General features: G+C 40.0%; 2 protein-coding genes across 5 annotated transcripts in view; one reads left to right on the forward strand and one right to left on the reverse strand.

Moving 5' to 3' along the window:
• Positions 1–178: 178 nt before the first annotated feature.
• RSRC2 (arginine and serine rich coiled-coil 2) lies at positions 179–15,318 on the reverse strand. Of its 3 annotated transcripts, none has more exons than XM_086474031.1 (10): positions 15,221–15,318; positions 12,055–12,211; positions 11,428–11,465; positions 8,609–8,799; positions 7,479–7,622; positions 3,671–3,793; positions 3,498–3,577; positions 2,682–2,914; positions 1,367–1,456; positions 179–835 (listed from the first exon to the last, which is right to left on the reverse strand). In XM_086474031.1, exons 1-10 carry the CDS (start codon positions 15,224–15,226, stop codon positions 656–658), a joined length of 1,242 nt encoding a protein of 413 aa, XP_086330157.1. In that variant the 5' UTR covers positions 15,227–15,318; the 3' UTR covers positions 179–655. The 3 variants fall into 3 exon arrangements, with proteins under 3 accessions (XP_086330157.1, XP_086330156.1, XP_086330158.1); XM_086474030.1 differs by having other exon boundaries at positions 11,428–11,471; XM_086474032.1 differs by lacking the exon at positions 15,221–15,318 and adding an exon at positions 12,624–12,672 and having other exon boundaries at positions 11,428–11,471.
• A 1,228-nt stretch (positions 15,319–16,546) lies between these two features.
• The window catches only part of KNTC1 (kinetochore associated 1), a 39,772-nt gene continuing 39,050 nt past the window's right edge, over positions 16,547–17,268 (forward strand). For both annotated transcript variants that reach the window (XM_086473962.1, XM_086473964.1), the window contains exons 1-2: positions 16,547–16,678; positions 16,789–16,909. In XM_086473962.1, coding sequence (XP_086330088.1) covers positions 16,547–16,678; positions 16,789–16,909 — 253 coding nt within the window. The remainder of the gene's footprint in view (positions 16,679–16,788; positions 16,910–17,268) is intronic.

Genomic DNA, 17,268 nt, shown 5'->3' on the forward strand with positions numbered 1-17,268 from the left:
AGCACTCGCCACCAAGAGTTGTGCTCCATACTGCAACTCTCCTCATTTTAGGAAAATCCTACCTCAAAATAAGCAAAGCAAACCAAGTGCTCATTCTGAGTTCTCAAGTTTACCTGACATCTCTTGACTAGCTTCCTTAGAGTTTGGCCCAAAAGACAACTTCATTAACATAAAGACCTTAGAGAAAAAAATGTCTTTATTATTAACCAGGTTTTTTTTTTTGCACTGGATTATGTGCCTATTGGCCCAGAACGCTAAATAACATCTACACAATGTTTCTTTCATGTTTCAAGAATTGGAAATAACTGTACAAGGTTAAAGTACAAAAGTACACAAGACAGTGGACACGAAATATCCATGTATGAGTTTATCCCATCTGCTGCTTGGTTTGAAAAGTAGAACTTTTAACTAAAAAATACTGTCCTTCTATAGTTCTGTCAAGTTTAATGAAGTGGGTATAACCAGATTACAACACTAACACCAGTATCACTGATCTGATATTTACAAAAAAATTGTATTTTTCAATAAATTAAAGTCAATGCAACACCCATGCAAGCTAGAATGCTAGCTTTTTGGTGAACAAGGACCCAACATTTGAACAAAGAACCTTCCATAGTCCCAAACTTTAAAACAGGTTGTTTTTTTGTTTTGTTTTTCAAACTGCATCCATTCCTCGCATTGAAGATGTGAACCCCAATCCCATTCCTCTTTGCGTATGAGTCTGTGATCTTGCCATTTCGTACTGTGCATCTAGATTTCTGAAAACCTCCTCCTGTTGCTTCAGCGTTTTGTAACTCTCTTCATCAACAGAACTACAGCCAGCTTCATCCTCACTCTAGGAACCAGACAGAAGAAACCAAACATTAGCTGTGCAGGAAGCGGTGTTGTCAAATACTACAGGTGTCCTAAACACAACAATTTTGCTTTGCTGTTTTCAAAGAGCTCAAGGATTTGGTTTTATTGCTGGAACATTCTAGCATAGCTTTCCTGTCGCTGTCAAGTAACATGCGGAGGTCTTCATCCAGCTCCTTTTTCTCACTCATTCAAGTGAAGGTCTCCCATTAACTATCTATGCAAAGTAATAGTCCCCCACATCATGAATACTGGTTACAGCTCCCACTGTTGTTACAGATCATAACAGTTGCTGTTTTAGCCAGAAACATAATGAAATTCTCAAATTTTAATTGTATTCAGATTTAGATGCTGTTTGTGAACTTTAATGAGAAATACTTAAAAGTTCTTAACTACATCAGGCAATACCAGGTTAACTCAACATGTTCACTGGTTGAGGTACGCTTTAAAATGCAAAAAAAGAAAGCACTCCTGTACAATTAATAAACTTCATTACACATTCAGATCTCTTTACCTTAATGCCCATGAGTTTTCTGAATTTGACATTTTGGTCCTTGTTTCCGAAATTTAATTTCTCCCATATTTCTGCAGACTGTGATTTATCCTGTGCAAGTTAAAAAAAGATGTGTCACCTTTTTACGTAAGTTTCCCTTAATATCACAATACAGCAACAAAAAAGCAGTATCAAACCCGAGCCCGTTGTGTAGCACTAGCACAGCTGGAAGCAAAGGTTTCGGAGTCATGTGGGACACCCTCGCAGCACCCTCACAGCAACTCTGTAAGGGAAGTCTGCCTAACCACAGGGTTCAAATGGAGGTGTATTCTTTACTTGGGCAGATGGCACTCATTCCCATGAAACCTGGAAATCTTGTCAGAATGCATGCTTCCAGGGAATCATGGAAAAAACACGTTTTCTTATTATGATTAATCAATATACAGCACAATTCAGGCAGAACTGCTTAGAGAGCATTCAGGTTTCTTCTTCCCTCCCTTCTGCCCCTAAAAAGGGCCACATGAACCAGTTTCAGTTTTCCACATCTTATGAAACACTCTGTGAAAAGCTAAGTGAGCTCCCCATGTAGCAGACACATGACAGAAATTAACCGAATGCAACAAACACACTTCCATACTGGCACAGAGCGTCAAAAGAGGAAAATGCAAGTATTAAAGCACAGTTTTTCCACAGTATCAGCAGGCCAAACCTGTACTCAAATCCAGTGACCTTCTGAAAAAGTAACTGTCTCAGAAGCCTTTTTTGTTTGGTGGCCTACACTGTGCTCATTGCAAGAGCTTTTATTTGACACAACATAAAAGTCTCAAGGCCTATCTGGATTTGTAACTTTTGTCAGTGTTAGCAATGCATTACTCTACTCCTGAAGTGTTACTAGCAAGGTTCACAGACTTGCTTTTGAAGACGGAATTGGATGGATACAACAATTAAATGAAAAATCCCAACAGTCACAGAAAGGAGGGGTCAATCATAGTTTCTATCGCTCAGCCATCACTTTTCAGCAAAAAGCAGCCATCTGTACTTCATATGTAATCACAAGTTGTAGGCAAACCGACAAAAGTAACATTAAGATCCAATTATACCTCCTGAGTTTAGTAGCACTTGGGGGGCTTGTGTCCCAACCACTTGTCACTGAAGGTCTAGTTACCTTAGTCCTTCAGCTCCTACAGTTTTACCTTGGGCTGCTGTCAATAGGGAAACTTCGCAATATGTATGGAAGTAATTTTCCTGGACATAACATTAACAAGCATTCTTAAAACTGTCTTAATGCAAGATGTTTCCAAACAAGTTTTATAAAAGTAAGAAAAGACAACATTACCCCTTCCTTTTTGCCTTGCCAGAGCATCTTCCGCTTTTTCTCTTGCTCAGCAAATTTCATGGGATTCACTGCTGCCGGGTTATAATAGCTCGGTACAGCTATTCCAGTCTCTGCTAGTGCTTTCGCTTGTAGTGCTGCCATTTGAGCTGCCATTGCTATCTGAGGAGTTACTTGTGTTCCCGATGCCAGGAGAGCAGCAACATTAATAACGGAACCTCCAGTAGCTGCAGCCGCTGAAGAAGAAAGGTAACTTGCTATCAAGCAGCAAGTTCAGACTTTTCTGAAAACCAACCAACCCAAAAAACCCACCCACCAAACAAATAAAAAACCCCAAACGCCTCCCTTCACCAGAAATAAGCTGAAAATGTCTGAATAAAAAATATATGATAAACTACAAGTTATTCATAAAGGAAGAATCAAGTCTCCAATAGTTTTAGTAAACCAGAACTAAAAGTGAAACTAATGTACCTTGTGCTTCTAAATACCCCTGAGCTGGTAAAAGCTTCCAAACTCTCGCTTAACGATGCATAAAAGGACGGGTCCAACAGCCACCACAAAATCATTTACTAGCCTCACATACACTTTTGTTGTATCCTTGCCAAGCAGTAAGAAATCCTGACCATTTCTGTCAGGGTTTTACTTTTTTTTTTTCCTCCAAACTTTTCCTAGTTCTAGTTGTGGTTCTTATACATGGGCCAAGCTAATTATACAGACGACCTGCACACCAGCTGGACAGGACTGCAACACTCAGCACACACGCCTGTTATCTTCCGCTTGCACTATTGTTTAGGAGTTGATACAACAGACAGGGCCTACCTGCAGCCATCTCCTGTTGCTTCTGTTTTTCAACCATTTCTTTCTCTCTCTGTTCTTGCAGTTTCTTTGCTCTTTCCAATCTAAAAGTACACAAGAATAAAAATATTTAAGCATGCAAAGTCAGCAGCAGCAGCTTATTTGTGTCACCCATCATTAAAATAACAATTTCTGACCTTCTGGCTAATGCTTCCTGTGCATCCATAGCTGTATTGCGTCCCCGAAAAGGTGGCGGACTCGGACTTCGGCTATGACTCCTGCTGAACCTTCGGGGCTTTTCAATTCTTTTCTTTCGCTCTCTGTAACCAAATTTAACAGAGTTGCTAAAGCAATGAAGGTACATATATACCTTAACATTTCATAACATACTTGATCACAACTCTGAAAAACTGCTTCATGATTAATTTGGACAGCTCTCAAGAACAGCTTTCACAAAGATTATACTAGAACAGTGTAACAGTCACACTTGCCTTGTAACAAGACAGAGCTAAACCCAACTGCGATATATAACAGAATGTGTCATTCTGGGTATTTATTTACCCTCTTATACTTAAGTGTTTAGAACAAATAGATCTGCTCTAGAGATTTTCATTCTAAAACCTGACAAGAAAAAGCACTGTGTAACTTTCAGTAAAGTCAACTGCAAGAAAACTGTAAAATGGATTGAGTTACAAGAATGTTTAAAAACCATGAAAGACCTTACAGCACTAAAATTATGTTAAAAATGAGCATTCTGAAGAGGCACGATTTAAAAACTGGAATAGTACTTGGGGAAAATCACTACTTCTCTCCCCTCTATATAGTTTTCACTAAATGTGCTTTGGACAAGTGTTTGAGGGAGGCCACCAATGTAAACGGGACAGCTGGCTCCAACACACAGGATTTGTCTTGGGTTTGCTCTTGAGAAGGACAGCACTGTGCAGAGAACTACGAAGCATGCATTATCTGGAGCCTGAGAATCTGAAAAGCACCCACTTAAAATATACTTTTAAGCAAAATACCAAAATATTCAGTTCAATTCTCCTTTAGTAACCTTCTCCCCACCTCCTCCCAAGAAGCTGTTCCTATGACATGTACGTCTAGTCCTACCTAAGCAACAGCCCCTCAAAATGCACATAGGAAGTACCATTACCAGCGTCTCCCCTGGCCAGGATCATTAAGCTCTACATTACAAGAGGTAAGGGTTCATTCCTGTCTAAGCCTCTGACACTGATGTCTTTAAAGAAGTCACAGATACTGGAACTGTCCAACAAAGCTTAAATTACAGGAGATATCACTTGCATTTTTCCCAGATTTGCCATAAATATTAAGTTGAGAAGCACAAAGATGTTTCTGCAATTTTATACTTAAATGTTATTATCAACCACTTGAGATAATAGCTAACTTGACAACTGCCACTTTAAATGGCAGATACTCTGTTTCTTCTGTTTGCAACTTGGGCAGCATCTACAAACATCATGAAACGTAGACTGAAGTTACAAAAAGAGATCCTTGTTTACATGACAAATCTGGTAGAATACAAAGGAGGCAAGACTTATCTTTTCATAGAAGATGACAAGATGCAGATTCAGGCACTGGGAAGTGACAGATCTGCATTCCTGAGATAAGATGTAATGCATGTTTCAAAGATACCTTCATTTTTCCCGTGCTGACTATTGTAGTTTGGTCTTGTCTTTGGTCTGATGCTTTATTGCACTGGTAAACATCAAGGAAATAAATATTTGAGCTTTTGTATTTAAGTATTTCCATTTGAAACAAGTAGATGGTGTCATGTTTTCCACCTAGCATTTAATCAGAGCAATGCCAGGAGGGTCTACATGCTCACAGAACAAAAAAGATTAGTTTAAATGCTAGTGAAGACAGAAAAGGTGAGCTTGAGATTATGGAAAAAACCAGCAAGAGAAGGTCAAGCTCTGCTGCTTACAAATGCTCCTGTCATAGCCTGTGAACTGTAACACAACAAATACTGCATTTCACCAATGAGAGAATTCAATTCACTGTTGAGTTTTACATGTTTTGGGGAAACCTATCCTGTTATCCAGCTTGCGAAGTTTTCCTCAAGGCTTGCCCCGTAAGTCTCCTTCCCAAGGCTTCACCTGAGCCCAGAACTTGATGATGTGTTCTAGATACTGTTAAAAGACCTACACCTCACTTATTTTTCTTCTCTAGGATTTGCAAGACAAAAACAGGACTTAAGAGACATGGATTCTTGCAGCATGTCCAGCAAGGCATGTTTCCAGTTGGAGGCAACTCCTAAGCTCCCTCACTTTTTCTTCCCACATTTGCACTTCTGTTTTAAGGAATATGAATTCTACTGCAGAAGCAAAAAACTATTCTGGGATGTGAAGCTTTCACGGAGCCATTCAACACAAAATGTTCAAAGTGACTTCCAAAACCAGTAATTGCTCATCATCTGTAATAGCTGGAAATAATGGTGAACTGAAGCCCTACACATCATGCTGAAGGTGGCTTCAGTACCACTGAATGCAAGTAACATGGACACCAGTTGAAGACCCAGCTCTACTCACCCCAGCTGAAAGTTTGGTAGAAAGTGCGTGCCAAAAATAAAATATGACACAAACATGTCATTCAACTAGTTCTTCAGAAAGAAGTCTTCTTAACAGTTTCACAAGTGATGTTGTAGCATTATGTGAGTGTGCTATATTCTTAAGTCTCCAATGATCCACCATAATGTTGAATAGTCATAACCAACTTCTGCACCCTTCAAATATGCAATTTAAAATACGCTAGTGAAAACACTTCTAAGGGAATTTGAACACTGGCAACACTTTCTTGGGAGCTCTGAAGGGACATCAATTTGCATTCAAACTACTGGTTTTACTTTAAACGAGTAGGGGGGAAAGGCACAACTGTAGTACTTGTTAAGTCGCATTTCAGCTTATTCAGAAAATCCTACAGGGCATTAAGACCACAAAGGTGACACATACAAATAGACTCAGAACTCTGCACGAGAATACTGAACGATTCATCAGTATTGGAAAACAGAAACTTCTACACAGTGATGAAAACCTCAATTCTAGCATATTCCAGGTGAGGAATGGATCTTGAGTCTGTCTAACAGACACAGAGTAAGCCAGTTTGTGTCTAGCTAGAGTACTTCAATCTGCGCTTCTAGAATTTAAGGAAGAAATAGCAACACTCAATACAGGAAGAAAAATTAACATGATAAATACTCTCGTGTTGAACTTGACAAAAAGGAGTAGGTAATCACTAACACAGAATAATACATTCAGATCAGAAATAGTCCACCTGACTCAAAATGCACCTTAACACTTCACCAACTGTGCCAGTTCACAGACAAGACAAATTTTCAAATGAACTTTGTGGAGCTGATCAGGATTATCTTCTGATCAGTGTCTGTTAGCCAGCGATTCCCAGTTAAACTTCCCTTTTATGATATATAAATATGAAAAGAGATAAATACAATAGTTTCTTTGAAGTAGTACCTTGCCAGCTACACTACTCTTGTCTCAAACACATGAAAGGGTTAGTTGCACCTTATTCTTCAGTTTTCCCCACTTAAATACCATTTAAATATTTAAAATAATAATTACAGTTGTGGTGTAAGAAACCAGAAAGAGCTTGAACTGTGAATCACTACTACTCAAAATATTAAGTTGTTTACTTTCCTTCTACTTTATCAGTTAAAAGTTCCAAACCCATGGTTTTATAAGATACCCACAAACTAAGTAGTTAAGCATTTCTAACTGCTAACAAGAAATCATACCATGAAAAGCTGAGATTCCGAGACATTTAAGCCGTCTAGGACAAAACTTTCAGTAAGGGTATGCAAACTATCCTGTCCTTAACCCACTGTACTGATACGGCCGAGAAAAAGCCAAACGCATTTAGTTACACTGAGTGGACCTTAACTGACAAACCCATCATTCTTCTATACATCAGCCTGCCACAGAATGTTCAACCAGACACCCCCACTAAGCACATGCAGAAGTTAACACTTACCTGCTTCTACTCCTAGTTCTGCTTTTACTTCTACTTCTATGTCTGTGTCTAGATCTTGATCTAGAACGAGATCTTATACGTCGTTTTCTCTCTCTGCTGCGAGATCGGGATTTTTTCCTATCACGACTTCTACTACGATGACGTCTGAAACACATGTCCCAAATTCTTACATATATCCTCATGTTTAAATTCAGCTTCTACTTAAGGACTTACATACAGGTTCGTCACCACAGGGAAAAATGCATCAGGCAGGGTGGGGAAACTGCAAACTACACACTGTAGAGTTCACGCCTGGAACAGTTTAGGTTGTAAGACTAGGAGATGACACAGGAAAGGAACCAAACACTACCACCAGCCACCACAAAGTGAGCTACACACAGTTTACGTAAACAACCACACTCATCAATATAGCTGTCCATTAAAGCGTACATCTCAAAACAAATACACAGCCAAACTAATCTGATGCAGAAGTCTTTAAATTCAAGGGCAGAAAACTCTCTTCCTCCCCATGGTATTCCAAGACCTTAGGGAAGAGATGCCCAAATTTCAGCCTGTGAGTCACATACAGTCCCTCAGCGTATCATTACCTGAAGCTTATTCCTCACTATCGTGTTTGCTACAGATCCCTCAGTTATGAGCAGAGCTGGCTGACAAGTTCTGCTGGCAGCAACCAGTCTGTCCCAAGCAGCTGTCCTACCATGTGTGTGCTAGCTGGCCTGCTGTGCAAGGAGGCTTAAACAGCATTGCCTCTGGGTAAGGTCTTGATTTAGGAGGTAAAAAGCCATGACACTGCTAAGGTGTATTTTATTTCCCATCACTGACAACAGGGAACCTTTAATACACCTGTCTATAAATTCTCTATGCTCTGTATACTAACTATAAACATCAGACAGATCATCTGTATAAAGCCTTGGAGATGTTTTGTACTTTTTACTCAGAACTAATCTGAAAAAAACCCCAAGTAGCAGCAAATGCACTACTCAACGAAAACTGAACCATGCAATATAAATCAATGCTTTAGAGTTAAACTAGGTCAGCAATACAATTAGGCTGTGCTTCAGAAGACAACACAAATTCCAAACACTGCTTTTGCAAATGCACTTAAAGAATAACCACGTAAAACAACTTACCTTTCACGAGACCTGGATCTTGAATGACTCCTCCCTCTTGATGATTTTCTGTCTTTGCGTTTATGTCTATCCTCACCGTTTTCAGATGAATTTAGGCTATCTCTTCCCTTGTCGGAAGAATGTTCTTTGTCATTGTAGTCTTCAGATTTGTGCTTCTTAGAGGACTTCTCTTTGGATTCATGTCTTCTTGCCTGTTTTAAGAAGAAGTTGGTTCTTTCAGGAAAATAGTGCAACAAAGAGAGTTAGTATGGGTATCAGAAGACAAAAAATGATAAGCTGTGATGCAACATTAGTAACCTTAGGAGTGTGACTCAATCATGAGTGATGGCTATTTTACCTAACGCCACCAACTACCTGAAGTTGCAAATGCACGCTATGTTTTTTCCCCCTTTTCCCTCCTCCCCACCATCTAAAGGATTTCTAAAGCATCCATCAAGGTATCTTTACAGTGTTTCCATATGAAAGTTCACAGCATTGTAACAAAAACAACTGTCATTCTCAGTTACTGTCTCCATTCCAAACACATAAGTATCTATCTGCAAGTACCTGACAATTTATGAATATGCATATATATACACACACACTCGTATTTGTAGTGAATATTTAATATTTGCCTAAGCCTACCATGTAGAAAGTTACTAAAATCCATATGTAGTTGCAGACATACACTATTTTGCTTTTAGAGCTAAAATAATTTTCTATCAGTCATTAGATAATTTTTAGAGTAAAACTCTCTTCAGTCAGTACTTCCAACAGTTTTTTTAAGATGTAATAAGTTACATGGCTGACATCCCACTTTTAGTATTTAGAACTAACTTGCATCACTCTGAGACCTCCCACAGTAGTTTTAAATTAAAAGATACACAGCTCCACTATACTGCAATTTCTTCCTGCAGTGCCTCTTAAAAAAAGATTCCTTTTTATAGCTGCAATGCCAAAAATACTTAGCAAGGTCAGGCCTCATTTTTGCCAGTGTTTTCCTTAGAGACTAAGTCATGACATCAACACCTTTTCTTAACATATCCAGTTTAGTTTTAAACCTTTCTAGCATAGAAGCATAGCCCACTGAAGTCTTATGTTTAAATAACGTTCTAAATTACAATTTAAGCACAATACATTCAATTTAGACGAAAACGCAATTCTTCAGGTTTTTTCCCTTATCTAAATTTTTAAGCTACTATAAAACCTTTCCTATGATCGTTACTCTCTCTCAAAAGAAATGTCTGAAGATGCTATAATTGGCTTACACTCACTTATCCAAGCCTAACCCCTTATTAATATATATCAATTTCTAAATGTATCTGATTGTAATTCTTCAAGTATATAATAACGCTAGATATTTTTCCTGCTTTCACAGTATTTTATTCTTAACTCCTTGGATGATCAGTTCTTACTTAAAAACACATAAGAAGTTTGAGATGTTATCTGTACATTAAGTATGTATTCACATAAGCAGTTGTTCTGATATGTATATTAAATAGAATTGCTGATATTCAGTGTTTAGTCTACAAAGAGCTTAATCTTGCAAATGAATGAAAGCAGCAAGTCTACTGTGGGACGTTATTCCTCATCTGATCAGTCTGCGAAACTTAGAAATTGCTAAATAAATTGTGTAAGATTAGATCCAACAGCATGGCAAAACACTGGACATAATTTTAAGCAAGGACTGTTTTTTTTAAACATTAAAGAGAGTTTAATTTTTTTTAAATCACGTCTTCCAGGCACACACTTAGTAATAAACCACCATTATATCCCATAACGGATTTAAGATATTTTTAAGGGAAATGAGAGTTTGAATGACTAATAGTTACCTTATCATGAAGTAGGCTTATAATTTTGCTATCTGAGTCTGCAGCGTCTTCAGTTCAGTCTCTTCGCGCATTAGCACGCTGAGTATGATTTATTATAGAAATGTTATCATGTGAGCTAAACAATATATTCAATTTCACAAAAACTCTCCTAGATTTATTTTTCTTTTTCCTCCTTTTTTAAACAGAGCTTCCATTGGAATGGGGGAAAGAGAAGTTCCTGACCCAGGTTAAAAGTTAAAAAGTCCCTCATCTGACCCAGCCTGCTATTGCCCCACATGGCTTAAGCTTCTTTGTGACTATTTCAACACTCCTGGTTTGCTCCTTTCACCTCTTCTCTGGTGTGTAAGCCAGTTGTTTTCAAGTTATTGTTGATGCTGTCTCTTCTCACTCCCCTATATATATATATATAAAAATATATATAAATACACACGCATATTTTACTTATTAAAGAAAAAAAAAAAGAGACAGCCCTCTGAAATTTTTGCTGCTATTGTCATGTTTGCAGCTGACTCAGCTTGTTTGTCAAGCTATGACAGCCATCACAATTAAAGGACGCAATAAACAGAGCTCAGTCAGGTGGGGAATTATTTTTGATATACTTAAGTAGATGAGTATGTATCATTGAAAGTCCTGAACATTGGCCAGGAATAAAGCCACCCAAGGCTTTTGGCTAATGGAAGCTCTGTGAAAGTCATCAAGAACACCATTCTACTTCTCCACATGAATTCTTTCTTTTGGCTGTTTCCACAAAAAAAAAAAAAAAAAAAAAGAAATTAAGTTACTAGTTTCTGAAAGCATTTGTCTATAAAACTATTACCTTGTCAACATGATGGCTGCAATCATGCTTCACTATGAAAGGATCTCCATATCCATTTTTAAGCTTAAAGTTTGCAATTACTTGTACTTACCATAAAGTCATTTATATAGGTTTACACATATGTGCATTACTACAAGATACTTTTTAAGATGTATTGTACAATTACCTAAACGCTACAAAGTGTTAATTACCTCTTTGCTTCTGCTCCGGCTTCTGTGTTTTCTTCCTTCTGCATCTGGAGAAGAAAACAATTATTGTTATTTGCTAAGTTAAAGAGATCAGCTGGCTATAATCTTTCTAGTTCCTTTCAGTGATTCTACCTCCCAAAGTCAAGAATAGAGATTAGAAAACCAACAGCACTATTCAAATCTCTCCTGCAGAAAGCAAACTTTAGCTGTCATTCCCAGCTCTTTGTTTGCAGTTATTTAAGCTCTGACAGTGTAAAACTAGCCCATGTCATACTCCAGTCACATTCCTCAGCCAGATAACATTATTTTTGTTACAATCATGTCAAAGTATCCCAGTCTAAGCATATCTAGTTAAAATGAAGACAAAGTGTTATGGTTTTCTGTTGTTGCTCCTCATCCCCTGAACATTCACAAGACCCTTTTTCCTTAGCACTTCTAGTGTTAAAATTGAAAAGTTTCAATATAGCACATTTAAGAGACAAAAGCAAAACCAGTAGCTTCATTTTCCCCCCCGATTCTGACATGTTACTAGAGCAAAGTCCATTTTTTCCAAAACAGCTTTAAAGAGTTCAGTTCTACAGGCATACACCAGAACTTCACTGGGCAACTTCGCTTATATGAAGACCACACCTGACTTCCGTCGTCTTTCCCTTGACCGTGAGCGTGATCTTGAATAATGATGCTTTGATGTTCTGGGAGAACTAGAGGCATCTGATTGTTCCTTTTTCTTCTCTCTTTCTGGAGAGGACTTATCTGGGGCTACTCCATCTCGTTCTGTATCACTACCCTACAAATGAAGACAGAATGTTTAAAACCCAAAAACCAAGGACTGAAAAGCAAGCAAAACAATTTACTTAATACTTCCTCAGAAGATACACTTAAAATTAGTTTCTGTAATGGCAATCTCTTGAGTAGCTGTACCATTGTTAGTTAGGCAATAGCTTGATAGATTTGCAGTGAACTACGTAACTGCATACAGATTAATTTTTAAGACTTTATTAAAGAGAAATATAGTAACATTTTGTTCTCCCATTGCATTAGACTGCACTTTACTTTTTCCATGACAGTATCAGTAAGACTAAACTCTGATCCACAGCTTGGTCTTAAATGGTGGTGCGTGCAGGTCAATTCCTTTTAACATTTACATGCTTAAGACTACTTAAGGTCCATACTGTCCCAACAGATCTAAGTCACCTCACAAGTTCGGGCATCACTGAGGCACAGCACAAAATCCCCACAGTGTTGCAAAGTACAGAATGAACTTCAAAGAGAAATGAAGTGAGGTCACTGTATCAGTGTTAGACAGCTAACTTTTGAATACGGAAAAACCTCAAACAACATCTCTACACAAAAATGTGTACTTTATGAGAGTACATATATATCACACCTGCCTGTCCCAACAATTTCTGTATCACATTTTCCTTAGATGACAAAAAACAAAGATGTTCCCTCCATCCCTTCTAAACCTTGACCTATGAGGACTAAACCCAGAAATTTATCTGGTGTAAAATAGTTAAGACTGCTTTATGATTCAGTGCTGGGAGAAGTAAATGTGCAATGCTGGTGTACAATGCAATGAAAGGAACAGAACGGAAAAAGTACCCACTGAAAAGGTGAACGTGCTTTCCTTAATGCCTTTACAGACTCACTGGTCTCTCTTATTCTGTTCTTGTAAACGGCAGTCATAATCAAACCTTCTGAACATCATACAGCTGCACAAGATTCCACTAAGACATAATTTGGCCCAGAAATGCTATTCATGAAGATAATTTAGTGTACCAGAGGACTCACACTTTCACGGTTTTCTACCAGCTGCAGTTTTACTTGCACATGTGAAAACCTCTCAAATACTGATTTATATACATTACTTTGAAAAGAAAGCAGCTAGTTTTTCTTAAACTACAACAGATATTACAGACTGTCATTAATATACTGTGTATTAATGGTAGACTTTCTTTACAATGTGCTACAGGTAAATCTTCGGATTTATATTTCAGCTACTACTGTTTAGTCTGCTCAATGCTTATTAATTTGCACCTGTACAAAGATACAGATGTGAGTAAGAAAGCAGCTGTTCACTTCTCCATTCGCATGGTATAGATGTCTAGTTCAAAACACACCAGCACATGGCCAAGAGCACTGACTGCTTAAAATTAAATCTGCGGCGGAGCTTGAACTACAGCCTCAGCAACACTTCTGAACACTACTGATACCCCGCCCACCATCCTGTAAACTTCAGAACATTAGATAAAGAGTAGGAACCAGCTCCCCTATTTGTGATCTTAGCCATCACAACCCTTAGCATTCCACATCTATCCATCATCTGCTTATCTACACTTGCCCCCTTTTACTCAGTCCCCTCCTTCTTCATCTAAGGTTTCCAAAGGACTCAGCTAGAGGAAGTTGCCAAGGAATTTCGAGACTTCTCTAAATTTACATTTCAAAATTACTTGACAAGGATAAGAATACCAGCTAACGGCCAAACCCAACCGTGTTCTTAAACAAAGTATCCAACTGAAATTGAGCCCACTGCCACATTTTCCAAGGCTACCAGTCTCATTATTTGCACACATTGCTGCTCATTAATGCCCTTGTGCACTGCACCTTAGTGAAATCTCTCAGCTCTACAGACAGCAAAAAGAGGCTGACAGACTTCAATTAGACTATTCTCAGTTCTTAAAAGTACATATGCATAGGCCACAGGCTGTTTCATTGAACAAGCCTCTCACCTACTACTTTAGAGGAACACCTCAAAGACAGTGCCTATAATCTAGGTTCAAGATTAAAAGTCCATAATTCTTCAAGCCCTTTTACAGAAAAAAAAAAAATCTTATTCTTAACAGGTTAAGTTATATAAACTGCACAAGCATCATTAAAAAAAAAATTCATCTTCTCCAGGAGTTTGTGGTTCTCTTGTTCTTTTTCACCACGAGTCAAACTTTCCAGACAATAACGTTAAATACTTTGTGGTGTTTAATCTCGTATTTAAACTCTCTGAAGAATTTTATCACTTTGGAGTCTAGTTTGTTTGTTTTGTTTGGTTTTTTTTTCACTCAAGGCTATTTAATAACTTCTGAAAAGAATTAACCACATCAGCTTTGATAACTACGCTCATTGGCTCTTCAATTCAATCATGGGACAAGCACCTTTATATATTACCAGGCCACACAAATTTTAGAATACAATAAAGCTTCACTCTTAGGCCGTGTGTAAGAGACAGTTGGATCTACAGCAGAAGCGTCTCCCACCGATATTAACCATAAAAACTGGAGTATGGAGGCAAATAATTAACTACTGAATGCAAAAAGACGCTGAAAATAGCAGGCCTGTGACCAAAGACAAAGAAAAATAATAGGACACGGAAAACTACACGAACCAAAACTGAGCATGGCCCAACCGCCAAATCGATCCCCTCCCTCCTCCCCTCCCCGGGAACCTGCGCCTCACAGTCCCTCTGATAAACACCCGCTCCCGTAGCCATAATACTTCTCTCCCCACCCAGGAAACCATTAGGGCTTCGGTCACAAGGCCTCCTCGCTTCTCTCCAAGCCCAAAGAAATGAAACAGAAACTTCTGGAAACAAGGAGAGAAGTAATGGGTGAAAAGCGGCCACCCCCTCCCCGAGGCCCATCATGGCGCCGACAAGCGAAGGAGCGGCGGGCGCCATTTTGTCTCTCCGCGCACACGGCTTCCAGACCCAGCCCTCCCCGTCTCACACGCTCTTCCCCCCCGCCCCGCGGCAGCCCCCTTCCCAATTCGGCTCCCTCCAAAGATCCCGGCGGCGAACACCACTTACCGCCATGACCGAGCGCCCGGGACGCCGCTCCCCCCCTCAACAACTACCCCACAACGGCCACAACCTCCCTCAGCAACCGCGGCCGTAGCGTTCGCGAACCGAGGCGACACGCCCCGCCCTCCCTCTCCCTTCAGGCGCCCGGATGTAACCGTGGGGCGGGGGCAGGGAGCGAGGGAGCCGCGGTGCACTCTGGGGGCGGGGAAGGATTAGGCGGTGTCTTAGCAACGGTGCCGTTCGCGTTTAGAGGAGGCTTGGCCCGCGCTGCCGCCCGTAGCGTGAGGCGGGGCTCCCGCCAATTCGAAAGCCTGAAGCGGCTGAGGGAGCGTCGCACGGGTTTGTCACCGGCCTCCGCCGTGGGAGGATGGTTCGCGGTCCCTGTGGGCAGGGGCGCGGGGCGGGGGGCTCTGTGGCGTGGGGTGTCCTTCTGAAGCCGAGAAAACTCACTAACAACTCAGTGTTATTCAGCAGGTGTTCTTTATTGCGGCGCTGGGCAGCCCGGGGGATGGCTCCTTCCATACGTGTGCGCCCAAGCGTTAGGATTCTTGCCTTATATTTACAGCTTTCGTGTTTATTCATTACATTTCTAAGAAAAGGTTGGGTTATTCTAACTATTTCCAGGAATTCATTAACGTAAGTTCCTCCCATAGTCCCGCCTCAGTCCGCCCAAGTCCCCCATCGGGGGTCCTTGGTGGTCGTTGGGGATGAAGGTCCGAGTCTTCCTCAGGGTTGAACTTCTGAACTTGTCCTGTGGCTTATGCTCTGCACCATCCTGGGTCTTTTCCACACTGCAGGACCAGCTCTTCCTAGCTGCCCTCCCTGTCTCTCCTGCTCAGTCTTTTGTGTTCCTTGAGCCCCTCAGTCTGACTGGAGAATTCCACCTGGTGTCCTTCGCTTGGTGGATTCTGCTTCATTCTTATCTTTAAAGTATTAGTTAGTCAGCAATGGAGATATGTTTAAGGTTTAGTACAAATCAGCCTTCCTCCCTATCTCTAAAGGCTGGTCAGCAGTTGTTTTCTAAAAGCTAGTTTTCTAAAAGCTAGTTAGCCATTCTTTATTACACTTCAAACTCGGGCGTGAAACTTGTCCTGGCCAAGCTGGGCTCAGCCGGGCCCGCTGGGGACCCCGTCTGGGAGCCACACTGCTCTCCCGGCTGTAACTCCGCCTTGTCTAAACGCGCAGCTTGCCTTCAGGCTTGTTCTACTACCCTTCCTCCTAGACGCAGAATCACGAGAGAATGATAAAATCAATGATTTGTGTATGGCCATACCACTTTGTTAAAGCTCTCCGCTTCACGGCGTGTTCCTTAAATGTTTCTCATAGGTAAACATGTGGAACAATATTGAACTTCTTGCAAATGATGACACGGGGAGTGAGCAGCTCCCTGTAGGTTTAGGACGCGAATGTGGAACTGCATTGTACCAAGTGGATACGCTACTTCAAATCACATCTTCAGAAAAGGTAGAATCCGTCAGAACTGTGTTGTTATTTTCTTGATAATTACCAGAGCTTCTTGGTCATGTTTTCTAAAGTGTTCCAGTTATTATCTTTAACAACCTCTTTCTTTTCAGGTCTCCGTTAACCCGCAGTTGTACGCATGCAGCTCGAGGGATGGCAGCATTATTGTTGTTGACAGATCAGTGGCACTTCTTGACAGCACTGGGCAGTCTCTTCAGATGCACGTTCAGTTTGGTAGGTTCATTCCTTTCAAATTGCACTGGAAGCTAAAACTGACTTTTAAAATATATATGGTAGGTTTGTGTAGGAAAATGTAGCAAGTACCTTGCATATCTAACTAGCCTGTAAATGGAGGTATTATAATAAATACCTAAGTAATAAAAAGTGATTCCTGATTCTGTATGCAATTAACTAAGTTTTTCTATACAATTTAGTTAGAATGCTTGCGAACTTTTCACTGAAATGGGAATAATGGATACCAAAACCATTTGCTGTATGCCCTTTCCAGTACTTTGTTTAATCAAAATAAACACTTTTGAAGAAATACTGGGACACTGTATTGTCCAGTTCATGTGTTTCAAATATGAATGTGT

The sequence above is a fragment of the Leptosomus discolor genome, chromosome 16 (assembly GCF_034619465.1).
Source record: "Leptosomus discolor isolate bLepDis1 chromosome 16, bLepDis1.hap2, whole genome shotgun sequence".
Classification (NCBI taxonomy): Eukaryota; Metazoa; Chordata; class Aves; order Leptosomiformes; family Leptosomidae; genus Leptosomus; species Leptosomus discolor.

Excerpts from the sequence above, each read along its gene's own strand:
- RSRC2 (XM_086474032.1), bottom strand. Across the intron at positions 7,623-8,608 it reads AGATCCAGGTCTCGTGAAAG|ACGTCATCGTAGTAGAAGTC; the intron begins GTAAGTTGTTTT and ends CATGTGTTTCAG. Across the intron at positions 836-1,366 it reads GAAAACTCATGGGCATTAAG|AGTGAGGATGAAGCTGGCTG; the intron begins GTAAAGAGATCT and ends TCTGGTTCCTAG.